Below are 21,915 nucleotides of genomic sequence, written 5' to 3'. Positions count from 1 at the left end.
TATTCCACAATTAACCAGTGACGGTACCATTCCAGAAATAATGTTTTGGTCCATCATGCTTGACCTTATTATTTGTGTACCTTCTTTGTGCTTTTTCTTCTTTGCCTTGAATATGTATTACTTTGAATGTTAAGCACATTTTTCTAAAGTAACATATGAGGTGACAGAAAAATTAGACATATTTTGCTGGCAAAGAAGCTGCACCACCTAGCTTTACTTATCCCCTTTATCAGATAAGATGCTATAAGTCACCAAAAAAAAAAAAAAATCAACTTTAAAAAAACAAAACTTAAAAATGAAATAATAAGCAGAATTGATTCTTTTATAATTAGCAGTCCCGAGGTTCTCCTGGGCTAGATAATTCAGTGGCCCCGTGGTACCATCAAAAAACCCTGATTCTTTGTACTAGGATGCAAAAGAAAACAATCCTTGTGCCTTCTATCTCTCTTGGTGGCAGCCCAGATTGAATTGGGGAATACATCTGTAGAAAAAAGAGAAAACAGACTCTACTTGTTTCACCTCTCTGTTCTCCCATCCTCAGCATGTCCACATTGCCTATTTCTAGGCTAATGAATGGTAAGAGGAAGGGGCTATCCTGATTAGCTTATAGACTAATTAGGACTTTCCCCTGACTTGGAGCTGGGATCATCTTACCTGAGCATGGCTATGCAGAGGAAGTAGACACTCAGCCCAAATTGGTTCTCTGACCTGAGGAAGATATGGGCAATGGATTTGGAGTGGCAGTTTATATACCCCTGGAAGTGGTGCTGCAAGAAGCTGTCCCCAGCCACATTGCCAAGATAACCTATTAGAAACTGGGGGTAAAGGAAAAGTGCCAACTTGTTATCGTCAGATGACTTCTCTTTTGGTTGACGAGCCAGTTTCTTACTTACAGCGTCTTTTGGAGTACTGCTAGTTGGTGACTTACATTGGCAGCAGATGCTGGGACACTTTGTCTAGCCTCCCCAGCATCTGTTTCACCCTCCTTTCTTGTGCCTCTTCCCCATGGTAGATGGAACAGTGAACTAAGGCTTAGGGAATTTTGACCATTTAAGTCTGTTTTCTTAATCTGTCTAACAGAGTTATAATAAAGGTTAATGAGATCATATATATGAAAGCACTCGAGTTAAGAAAAATAGTATTGATTTGATTCACAGAGGAGCTGTCTTTGCTCCTAGAAAGACCTGTCCATTCGAGACCAGCCTGACCCAACATGGAGAAACCTCATCTTTACTAAAAATACAAAACTAGCCGGGCGTGGTGGTGCATGCCTGTAATCCCAGCTACTCGGGAGGCTGAGACAGGAGAATCACTTGAAGTCCAGAGGCGGAGGTTGCGGTGAGCCGAGATGGCACCATTGCACTCCAGCCTGGGCAACAAGGGCGAAACTCCATCTCAAAAAAAAAACCTGTCCACAGAAAATTGTTAAGTATAATCTACAGTTAAATATATGCATGGCTGTGAACAGGGTTCAATGTGAAAAAGATATATTTGTGTGTGTATCGTTCCCTTGGTTTGCACAAGTATCTGCAGGGTTGTGATTCACAGGCTTTGGAGACATTGAGTATTTGCACAGTTCATCCACTTCCTCAGGATTTTTCAATAGATATGACTTGGGTGGGAGAGGGAAAGGCATGGATAGGTGACCCAATGAAAGAGATGTAATATGAGAGTTGTGCATTTTTGTCTAATAAGCATTTTCATTTTCTTTATTTTCTTTTTAGCCCCAACAGTACTTACTGATGTTGATCCTAAAACCAAGGTGATGCAAGAAGAAATTTTTGGACCAATTCTTCCAATAGTGCCTGTGAAAAATGTAGATGAGGCCATAAATTTCATAAATGAACGTGAAAAGCCTCTGGCTCTCTATGTATTTTCGCATAACCATAAGGTAAGCTTTAGAGAGAACAGCTCGTTAGCATAAGCAACTATCAAGAGTCATGTTCCTTCTTTGCTGTAAAACAATGCAAAAAACAATGTGAAACGATGGTTTCTTTTGTGTCATGTCAGATTCCACTAAGTGAGGTTGTGTTCCGAGGTTGCTGTCTTGGTTAATGAGACTCTGGGGTTATCACAGCATCCATTCCCCTCCTCCCTCGGGTTAGATCTGAGTCTGCAGGGTTGAGTGTCACAAGGTTTTTGATTCACAAACATCTCCTGTATAATTGGAAGACTTACATGTGCCAGCATTAAATGCTTTTCTGATGTTAATCCACAGGGCATTGCTGAATAACAGCCTGCACAAAATGGCATTCACACCCACTGTGTGGGACAAAGACCCTGACACTGTCACATAAATGGTTGTGATATGATGGATTTTAGTTTCTAACATGACGCTAGCTTCTTGTTAGAGTGGTGGAACTGCATCACCTGGTTGAGCAGTTCTGCCACTTTCTGCATGGCTCACTCATTCATGTCACTAGGTGACCAGCCGCTACTAAGAGACAGTGGCCCAAATGTTTTCTGGAGAGCTTCTGATGGTAATGTATAGATAGTCATGTGACAGCTTTTGGAGCTTGTGAGACTACTGAGATACAGATAGCTACAGGTATTTGAAGTGAGACCAAATGTGTGGGGCTCAGTAAAGACTGGGTTATTAACAAAACAATGGTTTGACATTTAAAACCATGGATAATGTGGGCAGGAAGGAACCCTGAAGCTGAAAGTAGGCTGGCCAGGGTATAAGTCAGGTGTGGAGCACTTCCCAGCAGTGGGTCACCCGAGGTCACTATAGTCCAGACTTGACGTTTGCCATGAACAATTGTCAAGGGCTTGCTGGCACCCAAGGGAAATGATGTTTACTAGTCAAGTGTTCTTGTGCTTTTCTGAGCCTTAGGCCAAACAACCATTTATTTCTTAAAAAATAGGATGCTAAATCTAAAGTCTTAAATATTTTTACATTTCATAAAGACTAAATAATACCTATTAATCATGTGTTATAATTTAAAGCAGAGATAAGAAAGAAATAATAACAGTTTTTAAAGCTGGAATATAGTCTAAGCTGTCCCCTTTTAAAGAGCCTTTTGCTGCTGTTTTGGGGAGTACAACTCCAGGTTGTGGCTGAGTAGGCCCAGAGGTTTGGAGCTGCCTCCTTTTGTGCACTAGATGTGTGTCTGAGAAGTTGGGTATCAGTCACTTTGCTAAATTAACCAGTTGAGATTGTTTGTCTATCTGGCATGGTGTCCCCAAACTCGAGAATTTTCATTGACACAAAGCCAGAATGTGCATGCTTTGAGCACATAACTGAGCACACAGCCCTCTGTGTGGTGGGGCCATGAGTGTTCCCTAAGGGGGCAACTTCACTGACCTGGACACCTTTGGTCTGTCCTCAGCTCATCAAACGGATGATTGATGAGACATCCAGCGGAGGTGTCACAGGCAATGACGTCATTATGCACTTCACGCTCAACTCTTTCCCATTTGGAGGAGTGGGTGAGTCTTATTTTCTCCTGCTTATAGTAGATATTTCAAAAGCACCACCATTTCATGAGTGGATTGTGTGGGCTGCTGAAATAGCCAGCTGTTGCGTACCCTGATTGTCCTCTCCTGAGGGAGGCCTTTCCTGGTCACCCAGTTGACTGGTTTTCCTGCTTCCCCACCCACCCCTCCAGCATAGGGCAAATGTCTTGTCACTCTCTTTCTGTCAGCAGCACTGACTGACCACAGCTGTAATCACTACTTTGTTCACTTCGTTGATTTTGTTATCCTGCCACATTTAGGAGATTTGGGAACCAAGAATCAGGTCTCAAATTAAGAAGATCTCTCTTCGTGTGTGTGTGTGTGTGTGTGTGTGTGTGTGTGTGTGTGTGTGTGTGTGTGTGTTTAATGAAGTAGCAAATGAAAGGTTCGGAATACCAGGGACAGAAGGTAGAGGGGTTTTCTAATGTGCCTTTGTTTTCTGCTCAGTTCTTACCTGCATTGTTCCCCAGCCCTTTGTTGGGAGGAGCAGCCTCTCCTTGAATTGTTTTGTGATTTGAGTAAAACGGGACTCCCCCTGTTCTAGAGAGGATGGGCAGAAAGAAATTCATTCCAAGTGAAGCTTTGTGGACATAGCCTGATCCTTGCTTTTCCCTTTAGAACATGACCTGCCTGCCTCTCCCACATGTGAGATGACTGACTCAGCTTTTTATTTCTCCTTTGGGACCTAGGCTAGGTGGGCTTTTCTACTCTCTACTAGAGCTATTACAAAATAGCCGATATGTAAACATTCTCATAACAAAAACCCAACCAGAAAAGCCACTGTCTTAAAGCCCTGTTCTATCCTCTCCCTTTGTAATACCGTCCTAAGTCAGTTGCTCCATGGGATGCGATGGCCCAGTTTGGCAGGACCATCTGTTCCTGGTTAAGGAAACCTTGTCCTATGACCAAGGAGCCTTGACCTATATAGCCACAGGTCCTTGTCTAGGAGGTAAACATATTGCCAGCACCCAGCACAGTGACTGACATGAGTGAGGGACAGGCGGGAAGAGGCCAGTTGGTAGATATTGCCACATCCAAATTGGAAATGGTGGTGGCTTGTAGAGGGTGGTAGCAGGGGAGATAGTGGAAAGGGAAGGGGGTATTTTTGGGATCAAGCAGCAGGATTGGCTGATGGAGTGAATGTTGGAGGAGGGGGTGAATGAGAGAGGATGACTCCTGGGATTTTGGCTGGAGTAAGTAATAGTTTTGTAGCCCAAATGCTTAAAAGATTGGACTCTGTTGTCTCTAGTCCCTCAGCTCACCACATAGGATCCTGGCATCCACTGTGCTAGTGCAGTAATCAACTCGGTAATTGTTCCATATGGTGTCTCCACTGCCCTCTAATTGCAAATCTAAGTGACTTGGGTTCAGTCCCTGTCCTACTTGACAAGGTAGCCTGTGGCATCATTGACTATACCATCTTATTTAAAACAAAACAAGGTTAAGGTTAGGTGCAGTGGCTCATGCCTGTAATCCCAGCACTTTGGGAGGCCGAGGTGGGTGGATCACTTGAGGTCAGGAGTTCCAGACCAGCCTGGCCAACATGGTGAAACCCCATCTCTACTAAAAATACAAATGTTAGCTGGGCGTGGTGGTGCGTGCCTGTAGTCCCAGCTACCAGGGAGGCTGAGGCAGGAGAATCGCTTGAACCAGGGAGGTGGAGGTTGCAGTGAGCTGAGATTGCGCCACTGCACTCAAACCTGGTGAACAGAGCGAGACTCTGATCTCAAAATAAATAAATAAATAAATAAAAATAAATAATAAAATAAAACAAGCAACCTATTATATACCCACAAAAATTAAAAATACAAAAAGAAGATGCAAAAGAAAAAAACAGGTTTACTCTCTTAGCAAATTTCAGGCATATAATACATTATTATAGTGGCCATGCTGTAAAAAAATAAAAATAAAAAATAAAACAAGCCTTGACCCCCAAATGTAAAAGGAATACAGGCTTTTTAAGAAAACTTGGAAAAGATAGAAGAGCCCAAAGAATAAACATTTATATTACCCATAACCCCACTATGTAAAGATAACTGGTATATGTCTTGCACACATATGCGCACACACATATACACAGTCATCTGAATATTCTATTCAAAAAGGTATCATACTATATATTGTTCTGTACCCTGTATGTGACAGAATAGTGTGACACTTTTCCATGTCAATATTCTTGCATGTCATAATTTTAGTAACTGCATACTTTTCCATCATATGAATGTGGCATATTTATGTAACCAATTCCCAGTATTAGATTTTTGTGATTTCAATTTTTTTGGTATTACGATTCTTATATAATGTATCTTTATGCAATCTCTGATTATTTCTTTAGGAAAAATGTCTACAAGTGTAATTACTCTGTTAAAAGGGCTTATACAATTTTCCAAATTGAAAAAAATGCTTTTTTCTTCTAATTCTCAAAGTAATATAGACACAGTGGCAAAAAGTCTAAACAGTTAAACTTTTTAATATTTTGGCATATAGTTTAGATTTTTCTTTTTTTTTTTTCTTTTTATCGAGACTGAGACTCCCTGTCACCTAAGCTGGAGTGCAGTGGTGTGATCTCAGCTCATTGCAACCTCCAACTCCTGGGTTCTAGCAATTCTCCTGGCTCAGCCTCCCAAGTAGCTGGAACTACAGGTGTGTGCCACCAGGCCCAGCTAATTTTTGTGTTTTTAGTAGAGACATGGTTTTGCCATCTTAGCCAGCCTGGTCTCAAACTCCTGAGCTCAAGAGATCCACTTGCCTTGGCCTCCCAAAGTGCTGGGATTACAGGTGTGAGCCATCGCACCCAGCCTAGGTTTTTCTTTAGAAATGCTTATCTTTAAGACTTTTGATAGATATTTCAAGTGTCTTTGCAGATTTCTGCCACTTTATATTCCCATGAACAGTATATGAGTGTTTACTTCCTTATATCCCCAATTCTGGATTATTCCATTATTAAATTTCTAGACAGAAAAGGGTCTCATTTCAATTTGTACTCCTTTGATTATTAGTGAGTTTGAATTTTTTTTACCGCTGTCATGAATTTTCTATTTATGTCCTTTGATATTTTTGCTGTGTTCACATCTTCCTTATTATTGGTATATAAATAGCCTTTTTTATAAGTAAGAAAATCCTCAGTCCTATCTGTAATACATATCCCTTTCCAGATTTTAATTTTTCTTTTAATTTTATCTATGATTTGAAGCGTTTATTTATTTAGAGACAGAGTCTCACTCTGTCACCCAGGCTGGAGTGCAATGGCGCGACCTCGGTTCATTGCAACCTCTGACTTCTGGCTTCAAGCAATTCTCCTGCCCCAACCTCCCAAGTAGCTGGGATTACAGGCACCCGACACCACTCCTACCTAATTTTTGTAGTTTTAGTAGAGATGGGGTCTCACCATGTTGGCCAGGCTGGTCCTCAACTCCTGATCTCAGGTGATCCACCTGCCTTAGCCTCCCAAAGTGCTGGGATTACAGGCATGAGCCACCACATCTGGCCTAAGCCTGTGTGGCTTTTTGTTTTTTGGTTTCTGATTTGGAAAGTAGGCTTAGAAAAGCTTTCCCTATTTCATTATTATATAAATATCATCTGTAGGCTGGGTGCGGTTGCACACACCTGTAATCCCAGCACTTTGGGAGGCCAAGGCACCTAGCTAACATGGTGAAACCCCGTCTCTACTAAAAATACAAAAAATTAGCCGGGTGTGGCAGCACCACCTGTAATCCCAGCTACTTAGGAGGCTGAGGCAGTAGAATCACTTGAACCCTGGAGGTGGAGGTTGCAGTGAGCAGAGATCGCACCACTGCACCTCCAGCTTGGGCAACAGAGCGAGACTCTGTCTCAAAAAAATAAGAATAAAATAAATAAATAATTAAATATTATCTGTAGTTTCCTTCCCTCCCTCCCTCCTTTTCTTCTTTTCTTTTCTTTTTTCTTTTCTTTTCTTTCCATTTAACCATGGAGTTGGCCAAGCATGGTGGCTCACACCTATAATCCCAGCACTTTGGGAGGCCGAGGCAGGTAGATCACCTGAGGTCAGAATCTTGAGACCAGCCTGGCCAACATGGTGAAAACTCATCTCCACAAAAAATCCAAAAAAAAAATTAGCTGGGCATTGTGGCATGCACATGTAGTCCCAGCTACTTGGGAGGCTGAGGCAGAAGAATCGCTTGAACCTGGAAGGCGGAGGCTGCAGTGAGCCAAGATCATGCCACTGCGCTCCAGCCTGGGCAACAGAGCGAGACTCCATCTCAAAAAAACAAACAAAAAAAACACCCTGGAGTTCACTTTAGAATGCCATACACTGCATGATGTAATAATTTGCCTTTTTTTTTCCCAAAGAGTAAACTATGCTGGCACCATTTTTTGAAATAATCATCCTTATACCATCAGTACTCAATAAAAACACATTTGGGTCATTCTTAGGGTTTTCTCATTGGTTGCATTATCTTTCTGGTTTGTTTTTTCCGTGGGCCAGTACCACAGTTTCAATTACAGTAGTTGTACAGTTAGCTTTATAAGTGACATTTAGTAAGTGCTTATTGTATGCCAGGTACTGCGGTTGAATCCAGGCCTTTTCTTTTCTTTTTTTTTCTTGTTTGAGATAGGGTCTCACTCTGTCACCCAAGCCAGAGTACAGTGGTGCAATCACGGCTCATTGCAGCCTCAACCTCTTGGGCTCAAACAATCTTCCCGCCTCAGCCTCCTGAATAGCTGGGATTACAAGGGTGCACCACTATGCCTGGCTAATTAAAAAAATTTTTTTTGTATAGAGGCAGGGTCTCACTATGTTGCCCAGACTGGTCTTGAATTCCTGGGCTCAAGCAATCCTCCCACCTCAGCCTCCCAACCTGCTGGGATTACAGGTGTGAGCCACCGTGCCCGGTCAAATGCACGCATTTTAGAGACAGACAACTAATAAGTAGTAAAGCCAAGAAATGAGCCAAAGTTGTCTGGCTCCAAAACCCACATATTCAACCAATCCAGTAGTTTGCTCTTTAGGACACAGTACTATTTCAATACCTAAAAGTAAAAGCTCCTCATTATTACTGTTTTTCGATGTTTTCTTGCTTGTTCTTATCTAAATTTATTTTTCCAGATGATCTTTGGAATCACTACCTCCTCCTACTTAAAACAAACAAACAAAACCTTCCGAAATCCCCTAGGATTTTTATTAAAATTGATTTAAACTTAAATTATTTTGGGAAGAATTTATATCTTTAAAATGTAGAGTCTTAATGGGAATATGTTATATCATCTCTTCATTTATATAGCCCTTTTATATCTTTCAACAAAACTTTGTAATTTCCTTCATGTCAGTTTTTTGCTTTTTGTTTATTTTTTGAGACAGGGTCTCACTCTGTTGACCAAGCTGGAATGCAGTGTGGCACAATCATAGCTCACTGCAAGTTTGAACTCCTGGGCTCAAGCAATCCTCCTGCATCAGCCTCCCAAATTTTTCCCAGTTTCTTACTACCTTGGTTATGTCTTTGGCTCGCCCCTCCCTCATTCTTTTTTTTTTTTTTTTTTTTTTGAGACGGAGTCTCGCTCTGTCGCCCAGGCTGGAGTGCAGTGGCGCGATCTCAGCTCACTGCAACCTCCGCCTCCCAGGTTCAAGCAATTCTCCTGCCTCAGCCTCCCAGGTAGCTGGGACTACAGGCGTGCGCCACCATGTCCAACTAATTTTTGTATTTTTAGTAGAGACGGGATTTAACGATGTTGGCCAGGATGGTCTTGATCTCTTGACCTTGTGATCCACCCGCCTTGGCCTCCCAAAGTGCTGGGATTACAGGCGTGAGCCACTGCACCTGGCCCCCTCCCTCATTCTTTACCCTCCCTCAGAGTTAGGGTTTCTCATGGTCTTGTCCTTGGGTCTCTTCTCACACCAGGCCTGCTTCATGAATGATTCCTTCCTGCAGCCTGGCCTTGGTAAACTGCTCCCTGGCCTCTGGTCACCTGTGTCTTATATCACACATGCCATTCCCTCTGCCCAGCTCACACTGCTCCGGTTTGTGCCTGTCAGTCTGTTGTACACACAATGAATTAGAGAAATGAAACTGTCACAGAGCATGGCTTTGTGGAGGGCAGAGATTTACACTTGCTTATTATCATCCAGCTGTGCAACCCTGTTGCCCTGTCTTACTTTCCACAGGCTTTGAGAAAGCAAGTGGCTGAGTGGGGCCATGGATGAATGAAGCCACATGGGATGGTGGGAAGAGAGCACATATAGCATTTAGAGTCTGATCCAGGTTCGGGTTCTGGCTTTGCCACTTACCAGCCGTGTGACCCTGGGCAGGTTAACTGACCCTGTAAGCTCCCTTTCCCTCTCTGGAAATGAGGCTGCTGATAATTCACCAAGTGGGATTGTGGTGAGAATTATCTTAAGAGAATGATTTAACTCTTAGCACAGTCCCTGGCATAAATGAGAGCCACAGCTCTAGAAGAGGTGCAAGTCCTTGTCTTGCTCATGGAAAGCATCCTGTTTGACAGGGACATTGACTTTTCCAGGGAAGTTGGTAAGGACTTCCTGAAAAGAGATACTTCAGCTGGCAGAGAAGTTCAGTGGGGTTCCCAGGCAGCAGGGAGTGCATGTGAGCTTTCCTGGTCGTTGTTAGACAGAAGTAGCTTGCATCATCTACAGTGAAGCTTGTTTTGTCTGTTCCCTTTATTTCAGGTTCCAGTGGGATGGGAGCTTATCACGGAAAACATAGTTTTGATACTTTTTCTCATCAGCGTCCCTGTTTATTAAAAAGTTTAAAGAGAGAAGGTGCTAACAAACTCAGATATCCTCCCAACAGCCAGTCAAAGGTGGATTGGGGAAAATTTTTTCTCTTGAAACGGTTCAACAAAGAAAAACTCGGTCTCCTGTTGCTCACTTTCCTGGGTATTGTAGCCGCTGTGCTTGTCAAGGTGAGTCCCTATAACCCATGGGTGCCATTCTGTTTGGTCCTGGCCTGATGGCTGCCAGATGCATATTCTAGCAGGACTCTACATTAACTTGTAGAGTCTAAGACAGGGTCAGTGAACCACAGCCTGCTGGCCAGCTACCCGTTTTTGTCACTGAAGTTATTGGAACACAGCCACACCCACTTGTTTAATCATCCACAGCTGCTTTCATGGGACGGTGACAGAGCTGAGTAGTTGCAACAGAGGCTGAATGGCCCTGAAAGCCTAAATTATTACAGAAAAGTTTGCTGATCTCTGGTCTAAGAGGTTAAAACAGCATAGAACTTGATTGCAGAATTCTGAGCTGTCTGATCAAAGGGTTAGCCCTTTGATCCTTTTGGTATTGGACTTTCCTTGTCACTTACAGCTTTGTTCTTGAATGTGCATGAAATCAGCTTACCACAGAGGTGAAGGCAAGAACTCTGGTGCAACAGCTTTGGTGAGGGATATTTTATTAGGCTTGAGTTTCTTCCCTCCAAAGTTCACTACCTGATAAAGTTTATCTTCGGTGATTAGTCATTATAGGGATGGGCTTGCAAAGAGGCCCTCATGATAGCTGCCTTCTCAAAGCAGTTTGCGTATTTTGAGATGAAAGAGGAAATCCGTAATTAAAGTTAAGATGGAATGAGGAAGGCAATTGTGTCTGTGGCGCCCTCAGCCGTTCAACTGAGGATATAACATTGAAAATATTGACCATATCAGTGAAGAATGGGCTTGGAAAAGGCAATGGTAATAGTTGTGTTTATGTTTTGTTTAAAATTTGAAAGGGGGCCGGCGCAGTGGCTCACGCCTGTAATCCTAGCACTTCGGGAGGCTGAGGCAGGGGAATCACGAGGTCAGGAGTTCAAGACCAGCCTGACCAATATGGTGAAACCCTGTCTCTACTAAAAATACAAAAATTAGCCAGGCATGGTGGCATGCACCTGTAGTCCCAGCTACTCGGGAGGCTGAGGGAGGAGAATCACTTGAACCCGGGAGGTGGAGGTTGCAGTGAGCCAAGATCATGCCACTGCACCGCAGCCTGGGCAATAGAGCGAGACTCCATCTCAACAACAACAACAACAAAAATTTGAAAGGGGTTTGGCTCGTCTTACAGTATCCCAGCCTTAGTGGAATTGGAGATACCAGTTGCATTTGAAATCATTTGGGTTTTCTCAGAAATACCAAGCTGTGCTGAGGAGAAAGGCCCTGTTGATTTTTCTGGTAGTTCACAGACTGCGTTGGTCCAGTAAGCAGAGATGAACACCAGATTTCAAAACCCAGCCCTGTCTGTTAAGAGTGAGGTAGGAACTTTTTGTTTTCTTTCTATATGTAAGGTGGGCCAAGTTGGGGTATGTTTTCAAGGGTTTTTTGGTTTGTTTTTTTTTGTTTTTGTTTTTGTTTTTATTTTTGTTTTTTTTTTGCTACAGTTGGAGGCTTAAGGGTTATTGAAAAAAGAATGGGCCGGGTGCAGTGGCTCACACCTGTAATCCTAGCACTTTGGGAGGCCAAGGCAGGTGGATTGCCTGAGTTCCGGAGTTCGAGAACAGCCTGGCCAACATGGTGAAACCCCATCTCTACTAAAAATACAAACGTTAGCTGGGTGTGGTGGTACGTGACTGTAGTCCCAGCTACTAGGGAGGCTGAGGCAGGAGAATTGCTTTAACCGGGAGGCAGAGGTTGCAGTGAGCCAAGATTGTGCCACTGCACTCCACCCTGGGTGACAGAGCGAGACTCCGTCTCCAAAAAAAAAGAAAGAAAAAAGAATGTTTAACTTACTTATCTCTAGACATTTTGTACCTGGGCCCAGAGTATCAGGGTGTTAAACTCCACTTATCCACAATTTTAAAAGGGTGAAGTGACTTGCTAGGAATCTAAGAGAAATGTGCAGAGGCAATGGCTTAGCTGTGTCCAGGTGAAGCATACATCATTTCTTGGAAAAGGGCAGCTGAGTGTGAGCCTCATTTCTCTTCCCCTTCTACTCAGCTCTCCTGGGGGAGGTGCCAGCTGACTAATTCAGACTTGTCACCATCTAGGCACTGAACTCTTTATGTCATAATTTAAGAATATGTTTTTTAAATCACTAAGTAGTTTTGATTTGTTTTCATTTTTAAAAAAAGGTTTGACTTTGGAATTCATGGCAGCAAATGTCGTGAAATCAAGGTGTAGTATACAATTTAGGGGCTACTTTCTTTGCCTTCCTGAGGCTGGAGGTGTGGTCAGAAGTTTACTTGGGTCTCTTGTCAATATCTGTCTCTTTTGTTCTTTTCCCAAGACCTCGGTTCCTCAGTTTGATAATGCATCTTGGTTAGGATAGAATATTTTAGCCTCATGGAAAATACGGAGGCCCAGACTGAGTCTGCATTCTCCAATCTTACCAAACCCCCAAGAAGCCTCCCTCAGGTGCAGTGCAGTGTGCCAGGCAGGTTCGAGTTCCCAAAGGGTTTGGCAGGCATGTTTCTCTGTGAGGGTCTAGAGAAGCAGCAATATATAAAAGAAGCAGCAATATATAAAACCTTTAGCAGAAACAAAAATATGTGGTTTGATTCCTGGCTCAATGACCTTGGGCAAGGCCTTTTCTGAGCTCTTTCTTGGGCCTCAGCTTGCTCATCTACAGGGTGAGAGAGTAGGTGTCAGTGATTCCCCAGGCCACTTTCAACCCTCCCGCTCAATTCTCATTACTAATAGTTGTTAATATTTCTTTGGATTCAATCTGGAACTAGGTAGAGATTTGGTTTTCTTTTCCACTTTGCTGCTTTTCTGCTCCTTTCTGAGCTTTTAATCCTCTTTTTATCAAATTACCTTTTATTTAAAATAAATGACTTTGAATCTGTACTGTATATTTACCTGAAGAGTCTATTTATTGTAATTACATTTTTCTGAAATGGCTTTTATGTACTTAATAGTTTCCTTATTTTGTTACACTCTTGGATTTTATTTTATTAATTACCTTACTAGAATTAGAAGGGATTTAGAGCATAAGTATTGTACACAAAGTAAAGTTCCAATAAAGCTTATAAGCTACAGAAGGCATTGTGGGAGATGTGGGTTTTAAAAGGTTGAGAAACATAAGAGGTTAATGTTGATAAATTTCATTAGGCCTTTGACAACTAAATATGACATTTGAACCTTGAGATTGCAGCAGCCCTTCCCCAGTCTTCAATAGGAAGGATTAAATTCAGTACTACTTTTGAATTTTAGAAACAAAATTGTTTACCAGTTTTTGAATTCCATGTAGAGACTTCAGCTTCCTACTGAAAATGCTAGGATAATAAGTTAGTACTCTCATCTTCTGTCTCTACTCTGACATTAGCTAGTTGACAGTGGACAGAATATAGCCTTCATTATCACGTTGTCTTGCTCTTATTGTTGTTGTTGTTTTTTGAGGAAGGGCATAATCCTTTGGCCTAAACCATGCTTCCTAGGCTTCCTAGGGATATGTAGTCCTTTTTTGTACAATGCATGTAGAGTCTCTTCAGACAGGAGGTGTCTGAGTCCCAGTGCTGAGCTTGTGTTGCAAGGCTGGTTGTGGGTAGGTTTTTAAAGCAGCTGAGTAAACTGAATCCTTTTTTCCTCTCTCCAGGCTGAATATTACTGAAGAATGATCCTGTTCAACCTCCTAGTGCCTCTACTGAATTATTCCTCTTTTAAATGGTTAATGAACCAATAATTTTTAAATCATACCAAAAATAGTAAGAAAATATGCAAACACTCTGTGATCAAACTTAAAAGTCATTGCCATTCATCATTAATAAAAGTTGCTATTTCAACTACGTCCCAACATTCCCTAATAGGGTATTCAGGGAACCTATCTTAAATTGTGCTTATCTAAATCTTGGAGCTTTGAGCTAGGGGAGGAGAATGTATTAGACTAAATACAAACTGAGGGGTTGTAAGGGAGTCTCAGAACCTCACTGAATCCTTCACTCCAGTTAATGGCACTTGCTCACTTCCTGCCTCTGCTGCCACCATCACTGTGTGAAGCTTTCAAGAGCTTGGTACTTCCCAGGGCTACCAGCAGTCGTCTGTAGTCCATAGAGGTGAGGTTAGATCTTCTTGGTTCCCTGTGAGGTTTCAGGCACTAAAACTCTATGTGGGGGAGGGAGGGGTTACTCCTCCTCCAATGGGACTCAAGGACTTGACCTCCAGGAGTAGGCCCCTGGTCAGAAGTGCCATCTCACCAGTGGTCTTCATTCTTCCTCATTCATTCTTTATCATCCTGTGTTCTGTTTAGTTGCAACAATCTCTTGTGACTAATGTCACTCAAAGCATCTTGTAAATCCTAGGGCTTCCTGGAAGTTAGTTGCCAAAGTCATGCAAGCATCACCTGTCATTCTTGTGTTGGAGTTATAGAATTCTACATCTTATAAAACCTAACTGGCATTTAAAAAATACTGTGGCCGGGCGTGGTGGCTCATGCCTGTAATCCCAGCACTTTGGGAGGCCGAGGTGGGAGGATTGCTTGAGTCCAGGAATTTGAGACCAGCCTGGACAACACAGTGAGACCTCATCTCTATCAAAAAATAAAAATTAGCTAGATGTGGTGGCATGAGCCTGTGTTCCCAGCTGCTCAGGAGGCTGAAGCAGGAGGATCGACTGAGCCTGCGAGGCCAAGGCTGCAGCAGGCTGTGATTGCACCACTGCACTTCAGCTTGGGCAACAGAGCAAGACCCTGTCTCCGAAGCAAATAAAAAATACTGTAATAAAAGTACTTATAAACATACTAATCCTCTCTCAGGACCCTAAAGTTGCAGGTTAGTAGGTCTTCAAGGACAAATCTGTAAGTTTCTTATTTCTGTAGTGCAAGTAAAATTTCACTTTTTGAAACTATGAGCGATCCCTTTCTGATTAGCCTACAGAACTTAAAGTGAGGGAACCATTTCCTCTCACAGACAAAGAGGCCTGGGATATTAGGACTTTGGAGTTTGAGAGCATCATGGGGCAGACAGATGGTGGATGGTCTGGACAAGAAGCGAGTAAGCCACTGCGGTTGGTCATACTGAAGGGAATTGATGGCAAGAGGATCCCCTGAGCAAGTCAGAAGTTACTCTCATCAGTCGTTCATGGTCACAACCTGAGGTACTCTGCTGCGTGGGCAAGGCTGAAGAAGAGGCCTGTGGAATGCAGCGTTAACCTGCTGGACAGAGCAGGGCAGGCAGTTCTGTGCCTTGGAGCTCCTGACTGCAGGGACTCCGTCCCCACACTCAAAAAGACTCAGCTCACTCAATGAGAGAATGTGATTTACTTTATAGAACGTATAATCAACTTTGTTGAATAATTTGTTCTATTAAGGCTGTCTAAAGTATGTGATGTCTTCATCATAGTATGAAGTGTCGAAAATTAATAATGAGCCTAGTTTAGGAAAAAGCTGCTTAAAACTGTGGCTCTAAGAGAGTAATCATAAAATACCTTAGATAAAATTGCACTATGGAATTTTCATTGAGTATGTTTAAATTATTGGCTTGTCTACTAATACACATCTGCTTCAAAATGAACATATTTCATAAAATTGGCGTCAATTTTAATGACGCTCCTGGTATGGAACCTCAGATATACCCTATTGGAGACAATCCTTTGATCATAAATTCTCCCCAACTATAAATCCTTTTATGTCTTTATCATAGATGGTATTTGCCAACTTTTTTTTTCTCATTTTAAAATTCTTAGCTGAGAAGATTTTCTCAAACTTTATGTTCTGCTGTGTGTGTTGGGGGTGGTGGTTAGTAGCTATAGTAAATAGGTTTTTCCAGTGGCATCCTCCTACCCCCAGTTGCTGATCGAGAACAAGTGTTTCTGTAAGCATATTCGTAGAACACTAATCCCGCAAGATTTTACACAAAAAAATGGTCCTGCCACCAGTCCTGTATACCACTGGCTTGTAAAGCACATCAGCAAACTAAAGGACCCAGGTCCTTCGGAACCTCTGAAGTGCTAGTGTGTGCAGCTCCCAGACTTCCTTGACCGCGGAGCCGTTTACCTTAATACCTGTTAACCATGGACCACACTTGGGCAAACAGTGGCATAGAGTCTGGAATTGCTTCCATGATGACTTTGCTGTGCTCTGTTCCTACTTGTTTTGTGCCCTTATTTATATCATGTCACTACTAGAAGAAAAAGTTCAGTAAGAACAAGTATTTCTCAAAGTCTGTGATAAGTGAAAATGCTGATGGAGTGAAAGAACTGTAGCAAAGGGGAAGAAGGGTGTATGGACAGCCACTGCCCTGGTCAGGGTCTCACAGCACCTGTATCTGCCAGGAGCACACAGGGGTTGCCTGGACAGGGCCCACTGGTCCCCTTCTCAGAGCTTCACAGAGGCTTTATGACAGACTCGAGCAGCAGGCTGTGCCCAGGAAATGTGTAATCTTTAATATAACAGTGGTTTTTGTGATTTTATCTGCAGTGTCCCATTTGAAGCCATTTACATTATTAATAATAGTGACAATCCCTGGACTCTGACTCGTGCAGTTGGCTGATGTCTTCTGTAGAGCAGTCCAAGTCACAGAAGAAAACTCCAGCTTGACCAGAACAGAATTGTCAAGTCTGCTCTGTTCAGACCCCTCTGAGTGTCACCACAAGGAATCAGCCAAAGTTCTTTTTTTGAGGAGTGGTTCAAAGTGTCCACCTGCACTGGACCCCATTGGTGTTTTTGCAGGGCAGACCGTGGTGCGTTTGCGTACTGGGGACAGCCACTCCTGGCTTTCTATTTCCAAGCTTCTTTGCTAGTGCCTGGTGGCTAGGATCCTGACCGTGAGCCCCACCATCAGTGTGGCTGACGCCACCCCCAGAGCAGCCCCACGGCGGATGACCAGCTGTTTCACTGATAGTCTGCTGGTAGGAGCTGAAAGGGCGTGGGCCTCCTCTGGAGTCCTGAAGAAGTCCACGTGGCACTCAGACCTTGAATACATTGTCAAGGTAATGCCAGGGGAACTGCCTGTAGCCACTGCGGAAGCAAACAGGAGCAAATTCAGCAGGTCAGGGGTCAGAGGGAGAGCTTTGGCCTTGGAATCGGGAAACCTAGGTTAACCACCTGGCTGTGTTTGTTACACCTCACAAGGGATGATGCCTATACAATAGAAAAATACCTGCTTTATCTACTTTACAAGCAAGATCAGAGGAGGAGATATGCAGGAAAGCATCTTAAACTGTGAATTTCACGTGCAGATAACGCTTACTACTAGGATCTCAAGAGGAGTGTTCTTGTCAACGCTTGGCCCTGTGATGATCTGTGGCTTCAAAAGCATGTGGGAAACACAATTAATCATGTCTTACTGTATTCTCTCATGACAACTTACGCTCCCAGACTTTTAGCTGGCTCACTACTGCCCTGATCAAGGATTAGCCCAGGATGGATGAGGTCATGGAAACATCATCTGTATGAGCTTTGGGCCATGTGCACACACGCCTGGCACTCAGGACCAGCCCTGGGGCAGAGCTGGGGCCATCACTTCATGACATGGACATTGGGCACAAACCAGAGAGATGTTTGTCTGCCTGATGGGGTGGAGAGAGGTAGATAGCAGGTGCCCCCCCAAAGCCAATGAGTCAAGCCAGGCTGGCTGACAAGCCAGGCTCCCCACAGGTTAAAAGTTGGCCTTCCGTCTTGAGCAGAGTTCAGTGGGGGAGATCATGAGCTCTTGAATCTGACGGGTTGATGCTCAGATCTTATGTCTGGCCTTTACAAGTTGTGGGATGAGGGAGGAAATACCTAAGTTCTTTCAGCCTCACTTCCTCATCTGAAAATGGGCATACATCTAGTTGCCTCTCAAGGCCAAAGACTTGGTGTGGGGCCTGGTACTTGCATGCCTGCTAGACAATAGATGTTGTTGTCTTCCTGGTGCTTAGGGCATCATTTTCATAATAATGGGAAGAAAAATAGCTTGGGCTTGTACAATTTCCAATTGCATGAGGCACAGAGGGCAGACAAGAGCAACATGCCACTGACATTTATATGTGTACCGAAGTAGAAGCAGTGGTGACAGTATTACCTGAAGATAGGACTGCTTTCTCAGGCCCAGGTCTGGTTGCAGTGCTCTCTGCTCTCTGCTGCTGCTGCTGCCGGCCTGAATGTTTCTTAGCCTAAAGGAGAAAGAACTCAATTGGGTCAACCTGCCAGCTCAACAGTTCACCCCTTCACTGCTAGCCTCGCATTCTCTGTTTTTAGAACATTGCAAGCTGAAGCAGCATATATGCATGTATTCATAGTCGTGGGGCTTTTAGAAAGTATCATTTTAAGTCTGGGCATGGTGGCTCACACCTGTAATCCCAGCACTTTGGGAGGCCGAGGCGGGTGGATTGCTGGAGCTCAGGAATTCAAGGCCAGTCTGGGCAATATAGTGAAACCCTGTCTCTACCAAAAATACTAAAAAATTAGCTGGGCATGGTGGCGCATGTCTGTAGTCCCCGCTACTCAGGAGACTGAGGCAGGAGAACCTCTTGACCCCAGGAGGCAGAGGTTGCATTGAGCCGAGATTGTACCACTGCATTCCATCCTGGGCAACAGAGCGATACTCCATCTCAAATAAATAAATGTATCATTTTAAATATCTGTTTATCCAGCATCTTAAGTGTCAGGATGACTTTTTCTGTGCACAAAGGCAAAACCACACCCTGATAGGATTCAGGGTCTTTGAGAGAACACTGCTTCTGTGCTCTGCTTGCAGACTGAGTTGTGCCTTTGCTGTGCCTGAGATGCAAAGGCTGCCCTGCCCTATTTAAAAAGGACATCAAAGAGGATGGTGGGCAGGGTGATTTTATGACCCCTTCCAAAGTCAAGGGGGTTCATCTGGGTTCAGACTAGTTTGAGTTCTTTGCGTTTGTTTGGTTTTCCACAGATGGGGCTGTCTAAGGAAGGTTTTTGGTTTTGTTTCTGTTTATAACTGCAGAGCATGCTTCTTATACTGGCCAATTACAGTGACAGGAGCCACTGTTGAGGCTCAGGTGGCCCCTCTGTAATCCCCCACAAAACACCTGCAGCACGCCTGTAATCCCAGCACTTTGGGAGGCCAAGGTGGGCGGATCACGAGGTCAGGAGATCGAGACCATCCTGGCTAACACGGTGAAACCCCGTCTCTACTAAAAATACAAAAAATTAGCTGGGCGTGGTGGCGGGTGCCTGTAGTCCCAGGTACTGGGGAGGCTGAGGCAGGAGAATGGCGTGAACCCAGAAAGCGGAGCTTGCAGTGAGCTGAGATCGCGCCACTGCACTCCAGCCTGGGCGACAGAGCGAGACTCCATCTCAAAAAAAAAAAAAAAAAAACACCTGCAGCTTATACCACACTGCAGCCAAGTTCTCATGTGCTCTGGGCATTTCTGGCTGAGTAGTCAGTCCACCTGCTGGGGTTAGGTGCAGGGTGTCTTGTGGCCAGGGTCAGCTGACCCACTTACCTCCTCTGCAGCAAGCTTCCAGTCCAGCCGGGCAGTATAAGCAACAAAGGCAGCAGTTGCCAGGAAGACACAGGCCAGCATGCCCAGCCAGAGGCCTGGAGGAGACAAGTGATGATGGGAACAATGTCCGACGACCACCCAGGCCTCTCCCGACTTCCTCACACCACATACCCATGATTCTCATTCTGACCACAAAGGTCAGAAGGATGCCCAGTGGTAGGCCGATGATGTAATACGTGATGGCATTCACAGCGGCACCAAAGGCCTGCTTCCCAGTTCCTCTCAGAACTCCGCCATAGACACACTAGGAGGGGAGACAGAAATGGGCAAGAGAGTCAGGATGATGAGACTAAGAGCAGGTGTCATGCAGCAGGCACTGTGCTAAGCCATTCACATGGCATTGCTTCACTGAGTTCTCACAGCACTGGATGGGTGCCCTTATCTCCCTTTCTTCCCTGAGGGTGGCTGTCCAAGACAGGTCAGATCACTTGTCCATGTTACACAGAAGTAACTGTGTTTTGAACACAACCCTACAGTACTCAGGCTTCACCGCCACACCATATGGCCTCCCTAGAAAGTAAAGGTAGAATTGGTGGCCAGCAACCAGTTGGTCTGGGAGACTGGACTAACTTCACATGATACAGAGGTGGTGTGTTGGTTTCCTGTGGCTACTGTAGCAAATTACTGCAAACATTGTGGCTTAAAATAACATAAATTTGGGCCGGGCATGGTGGCTCATGCCTGTAATCCCAGCACTTTAGGAGGCTGAGGAGGGCAGATCACTTGAGGTCAGGAGTTCAAGACCAGCCTGGCTAAAATGGTGAAACCCCATCTCTAAAAATACAAAAATTAGCCAGGCAAGGTGGCACTGTAATCCCAGCTACTTGGGAGGCTGAGGAACGAGAATTGCTTGAACCTAGGATGCACCACTGCACTCTAGCCTGGGCGACAGAGCGAGACTTGGTCTCACACACACACACACACACACAAATTTATTATTTTATTTTACAGTTCTGGAGGTTAGAAGTTTGAATTGGGTCTCACTGTGCCAAAATCAAGAGCTTGTTCCTTCTGAAGGCCCTAGTTGAGAATGTTTCTCTGCTTTTTCTAGCTTCTGGAATTCTTTCTGTATTCATTGGCTGGTGGCCCCACATCACTAACCTCTGCTTCCAGCCTCACATCTCCTCTGACTCTCCTGCCTCCCTCTTCTAAGGACCCTTGTATTTACATTGGGCCCACTTGGATGACCCAGGATAATCCCCCTATCTCCAGATTCTTAATCACACCTGCAAAGTCCCATTTGCCTTGAAACACTCACAGGTTCTGGGGATTATGATGTGGACGTTGAAACTTGGGGGCCATTATTTTGCCTACCATGCATGGCAAACAGTGGTTGTTAGCTTATTCCATATGAGACAAGCAGCCCTCACCCACTGCTGTCTGTGATTATGTCTCATCTCAAAGATGAGAATTGCTCTGGAAAAAGTACTGTTTATTTCATTAGTCTCATTTTCCCAGCATGATTCCAGATCTTCTGAACTATAGGCACAGCTCATCCTTGGTCAGGATTATTGGCCAATAGATATTTGGTTATTTTTATTTTGTTCCTGTGAGAGGTGGGCAGTATTTTGTGGTTTGTACACATTTGAACAAAGAGGTAATGCACTGGGGTTAGGAGATGTATGCCTCTTGAACTTTGTAATATGGTATGTATATTTCTGGTTATTATATGTCATGGCATGATCTTTTTTGGCTAAAGACTTCTCCCAAATTATGATTGATGTACCAGTGTTTCTCAAATGGGAATGACAAATTCTGGGATGTTTTTGTTGTGACAACTGCGGGGGTGTGGTGGGGGAAAGTGTTACAGCATCTAGTGGGTAGAGACCAAGGATGCTGCTAAACATCCTACAGTGCTCAGGGGACCGCCCTCCCCCCGCCAAACAAAGAGTTATCTGGTCTAAAGTGCCAGTAGTGCTGAGGTTGAGAAACTCTGATTTAGAGTATTGTGAATTAAAGTGGCAATTTCAGTGGCAGGAAGGGCCAGTGGCTTTGCTAGCCTGAGGTTGTGGGCCTGTTTGGGAGAAGCCATCGACCAGTGGACTAGGCAGGGATTTAAGAGGGAGTTTGATGAGGTAAAACAGCCAAGGGAATGGG

At 44.0% G+C, this 21,915-nt stretch overlaps 2 protein-coding genes and 1 non-coding gene across 9 annotated transcripts in view; 2 read left to right on the top strand and 1 right to left on the bottom strand.

The window, feature by feature from the left end:
• ALDH3A2 (aldehyde dehydrogenase 3 family member A2) overlaps positions 1-15,813 on the top strand; it is a 29,266-nt gene extending 13,453 nt beyond the window's left edge. The window contains exons 7-11 of one of the 4 annotated variants that reach the window (XM_055385950.2): positions 1,725-1,891; positions 3,333-3,432; positions 10,124-10,359; positions 11,603-11,678; positions 13,958-15,813. In XM_055385950.2, coding sequence (XP_055241925.1) covers positions 1,725-1,891; positions 3,333-3,432; positions 10,124-10,359; positions 11,603-11,671 — 572 coding nt within the window. In that variant the 3' untranslated portion in view covers positions 11,672-11,678; positions 13,958-15,813. Of the gene's footprint in view, positions 1-1,724; positions 1,892-3,332; positions 3,433-10,123; positions 10,360-11,553; positions 11,679-13,957 lie in introns of all 4 variants that reach the window. The other 3 variants (XM_055385949.2, XM_004042118.5, XM_055385951.2) reach the window with 3 other exon arrangements.
• LOC115934842 (small nucleolar RNA SNORA31) lies at positions 393-483 on the top strand. Its single transcript, XR_008680433.1, has one exon. It is a non-coding gene; the product is annotated as a small nucleolar RNA SNORA31 (small nucleolar RNA).
• Positions 15,814-16,717: 904 nt separating the features above from the next.
• The window catches only part of LOC101129773 (multidrug and toxin extrusion protein 2), a 49,566-nt gene continuing 44,368 nt past the window's right edge, over positions 16,718-21,915 (bottom strand). For all 4 annotated transcript variants that reach the window (XM_063706594.1, XM_004042116.5, XM_004042117.5 and 1 more), the window contains 4 exons: positions 19,930-20,062; positions 19,759-19,853; positions 18,360-18,450; positions 16,718-17,314 (listed from right to left, as the gene is read on the bottom strand). In XM_063706594.1, coding sequence (XP_063562664.1) covers positions 17,094-17,314; positions 18,360-18,450; positions 19,759-19,853; positions 19,930-20,062 — 540 coding nt within the window. In that variant the 3' untranslated portion in view covers positions 16,718-17,093. The remainder of the gene's footprint in view (positions 17,315-18,359; positions 18,451-19,758; positions 19,854-19,929; positions 20,063-21,915) is intronic.

This window comes from Gorilla gorilla, chromosome 4 (assembly GCF_029281585.2).
Source record: "Gorilla gorilla gorilla isolate KB3781 chromosome 4, NHGRI_mGorGor1-v2.1_pri, whole genome shotgun sequence".
Classification (NCBI taxonomy): domain Eukaryota; kingdom Metazoa; phylum Chordata; class Mammalia; order Primates; family Hominidae; genus Gorilla; species Gorilla gorilla.
The sequence above is the reverse complement of the archived record's forward strand: the minus strand, read 5'-3'. Positions and strand labels throughout refer to the sequence as shown.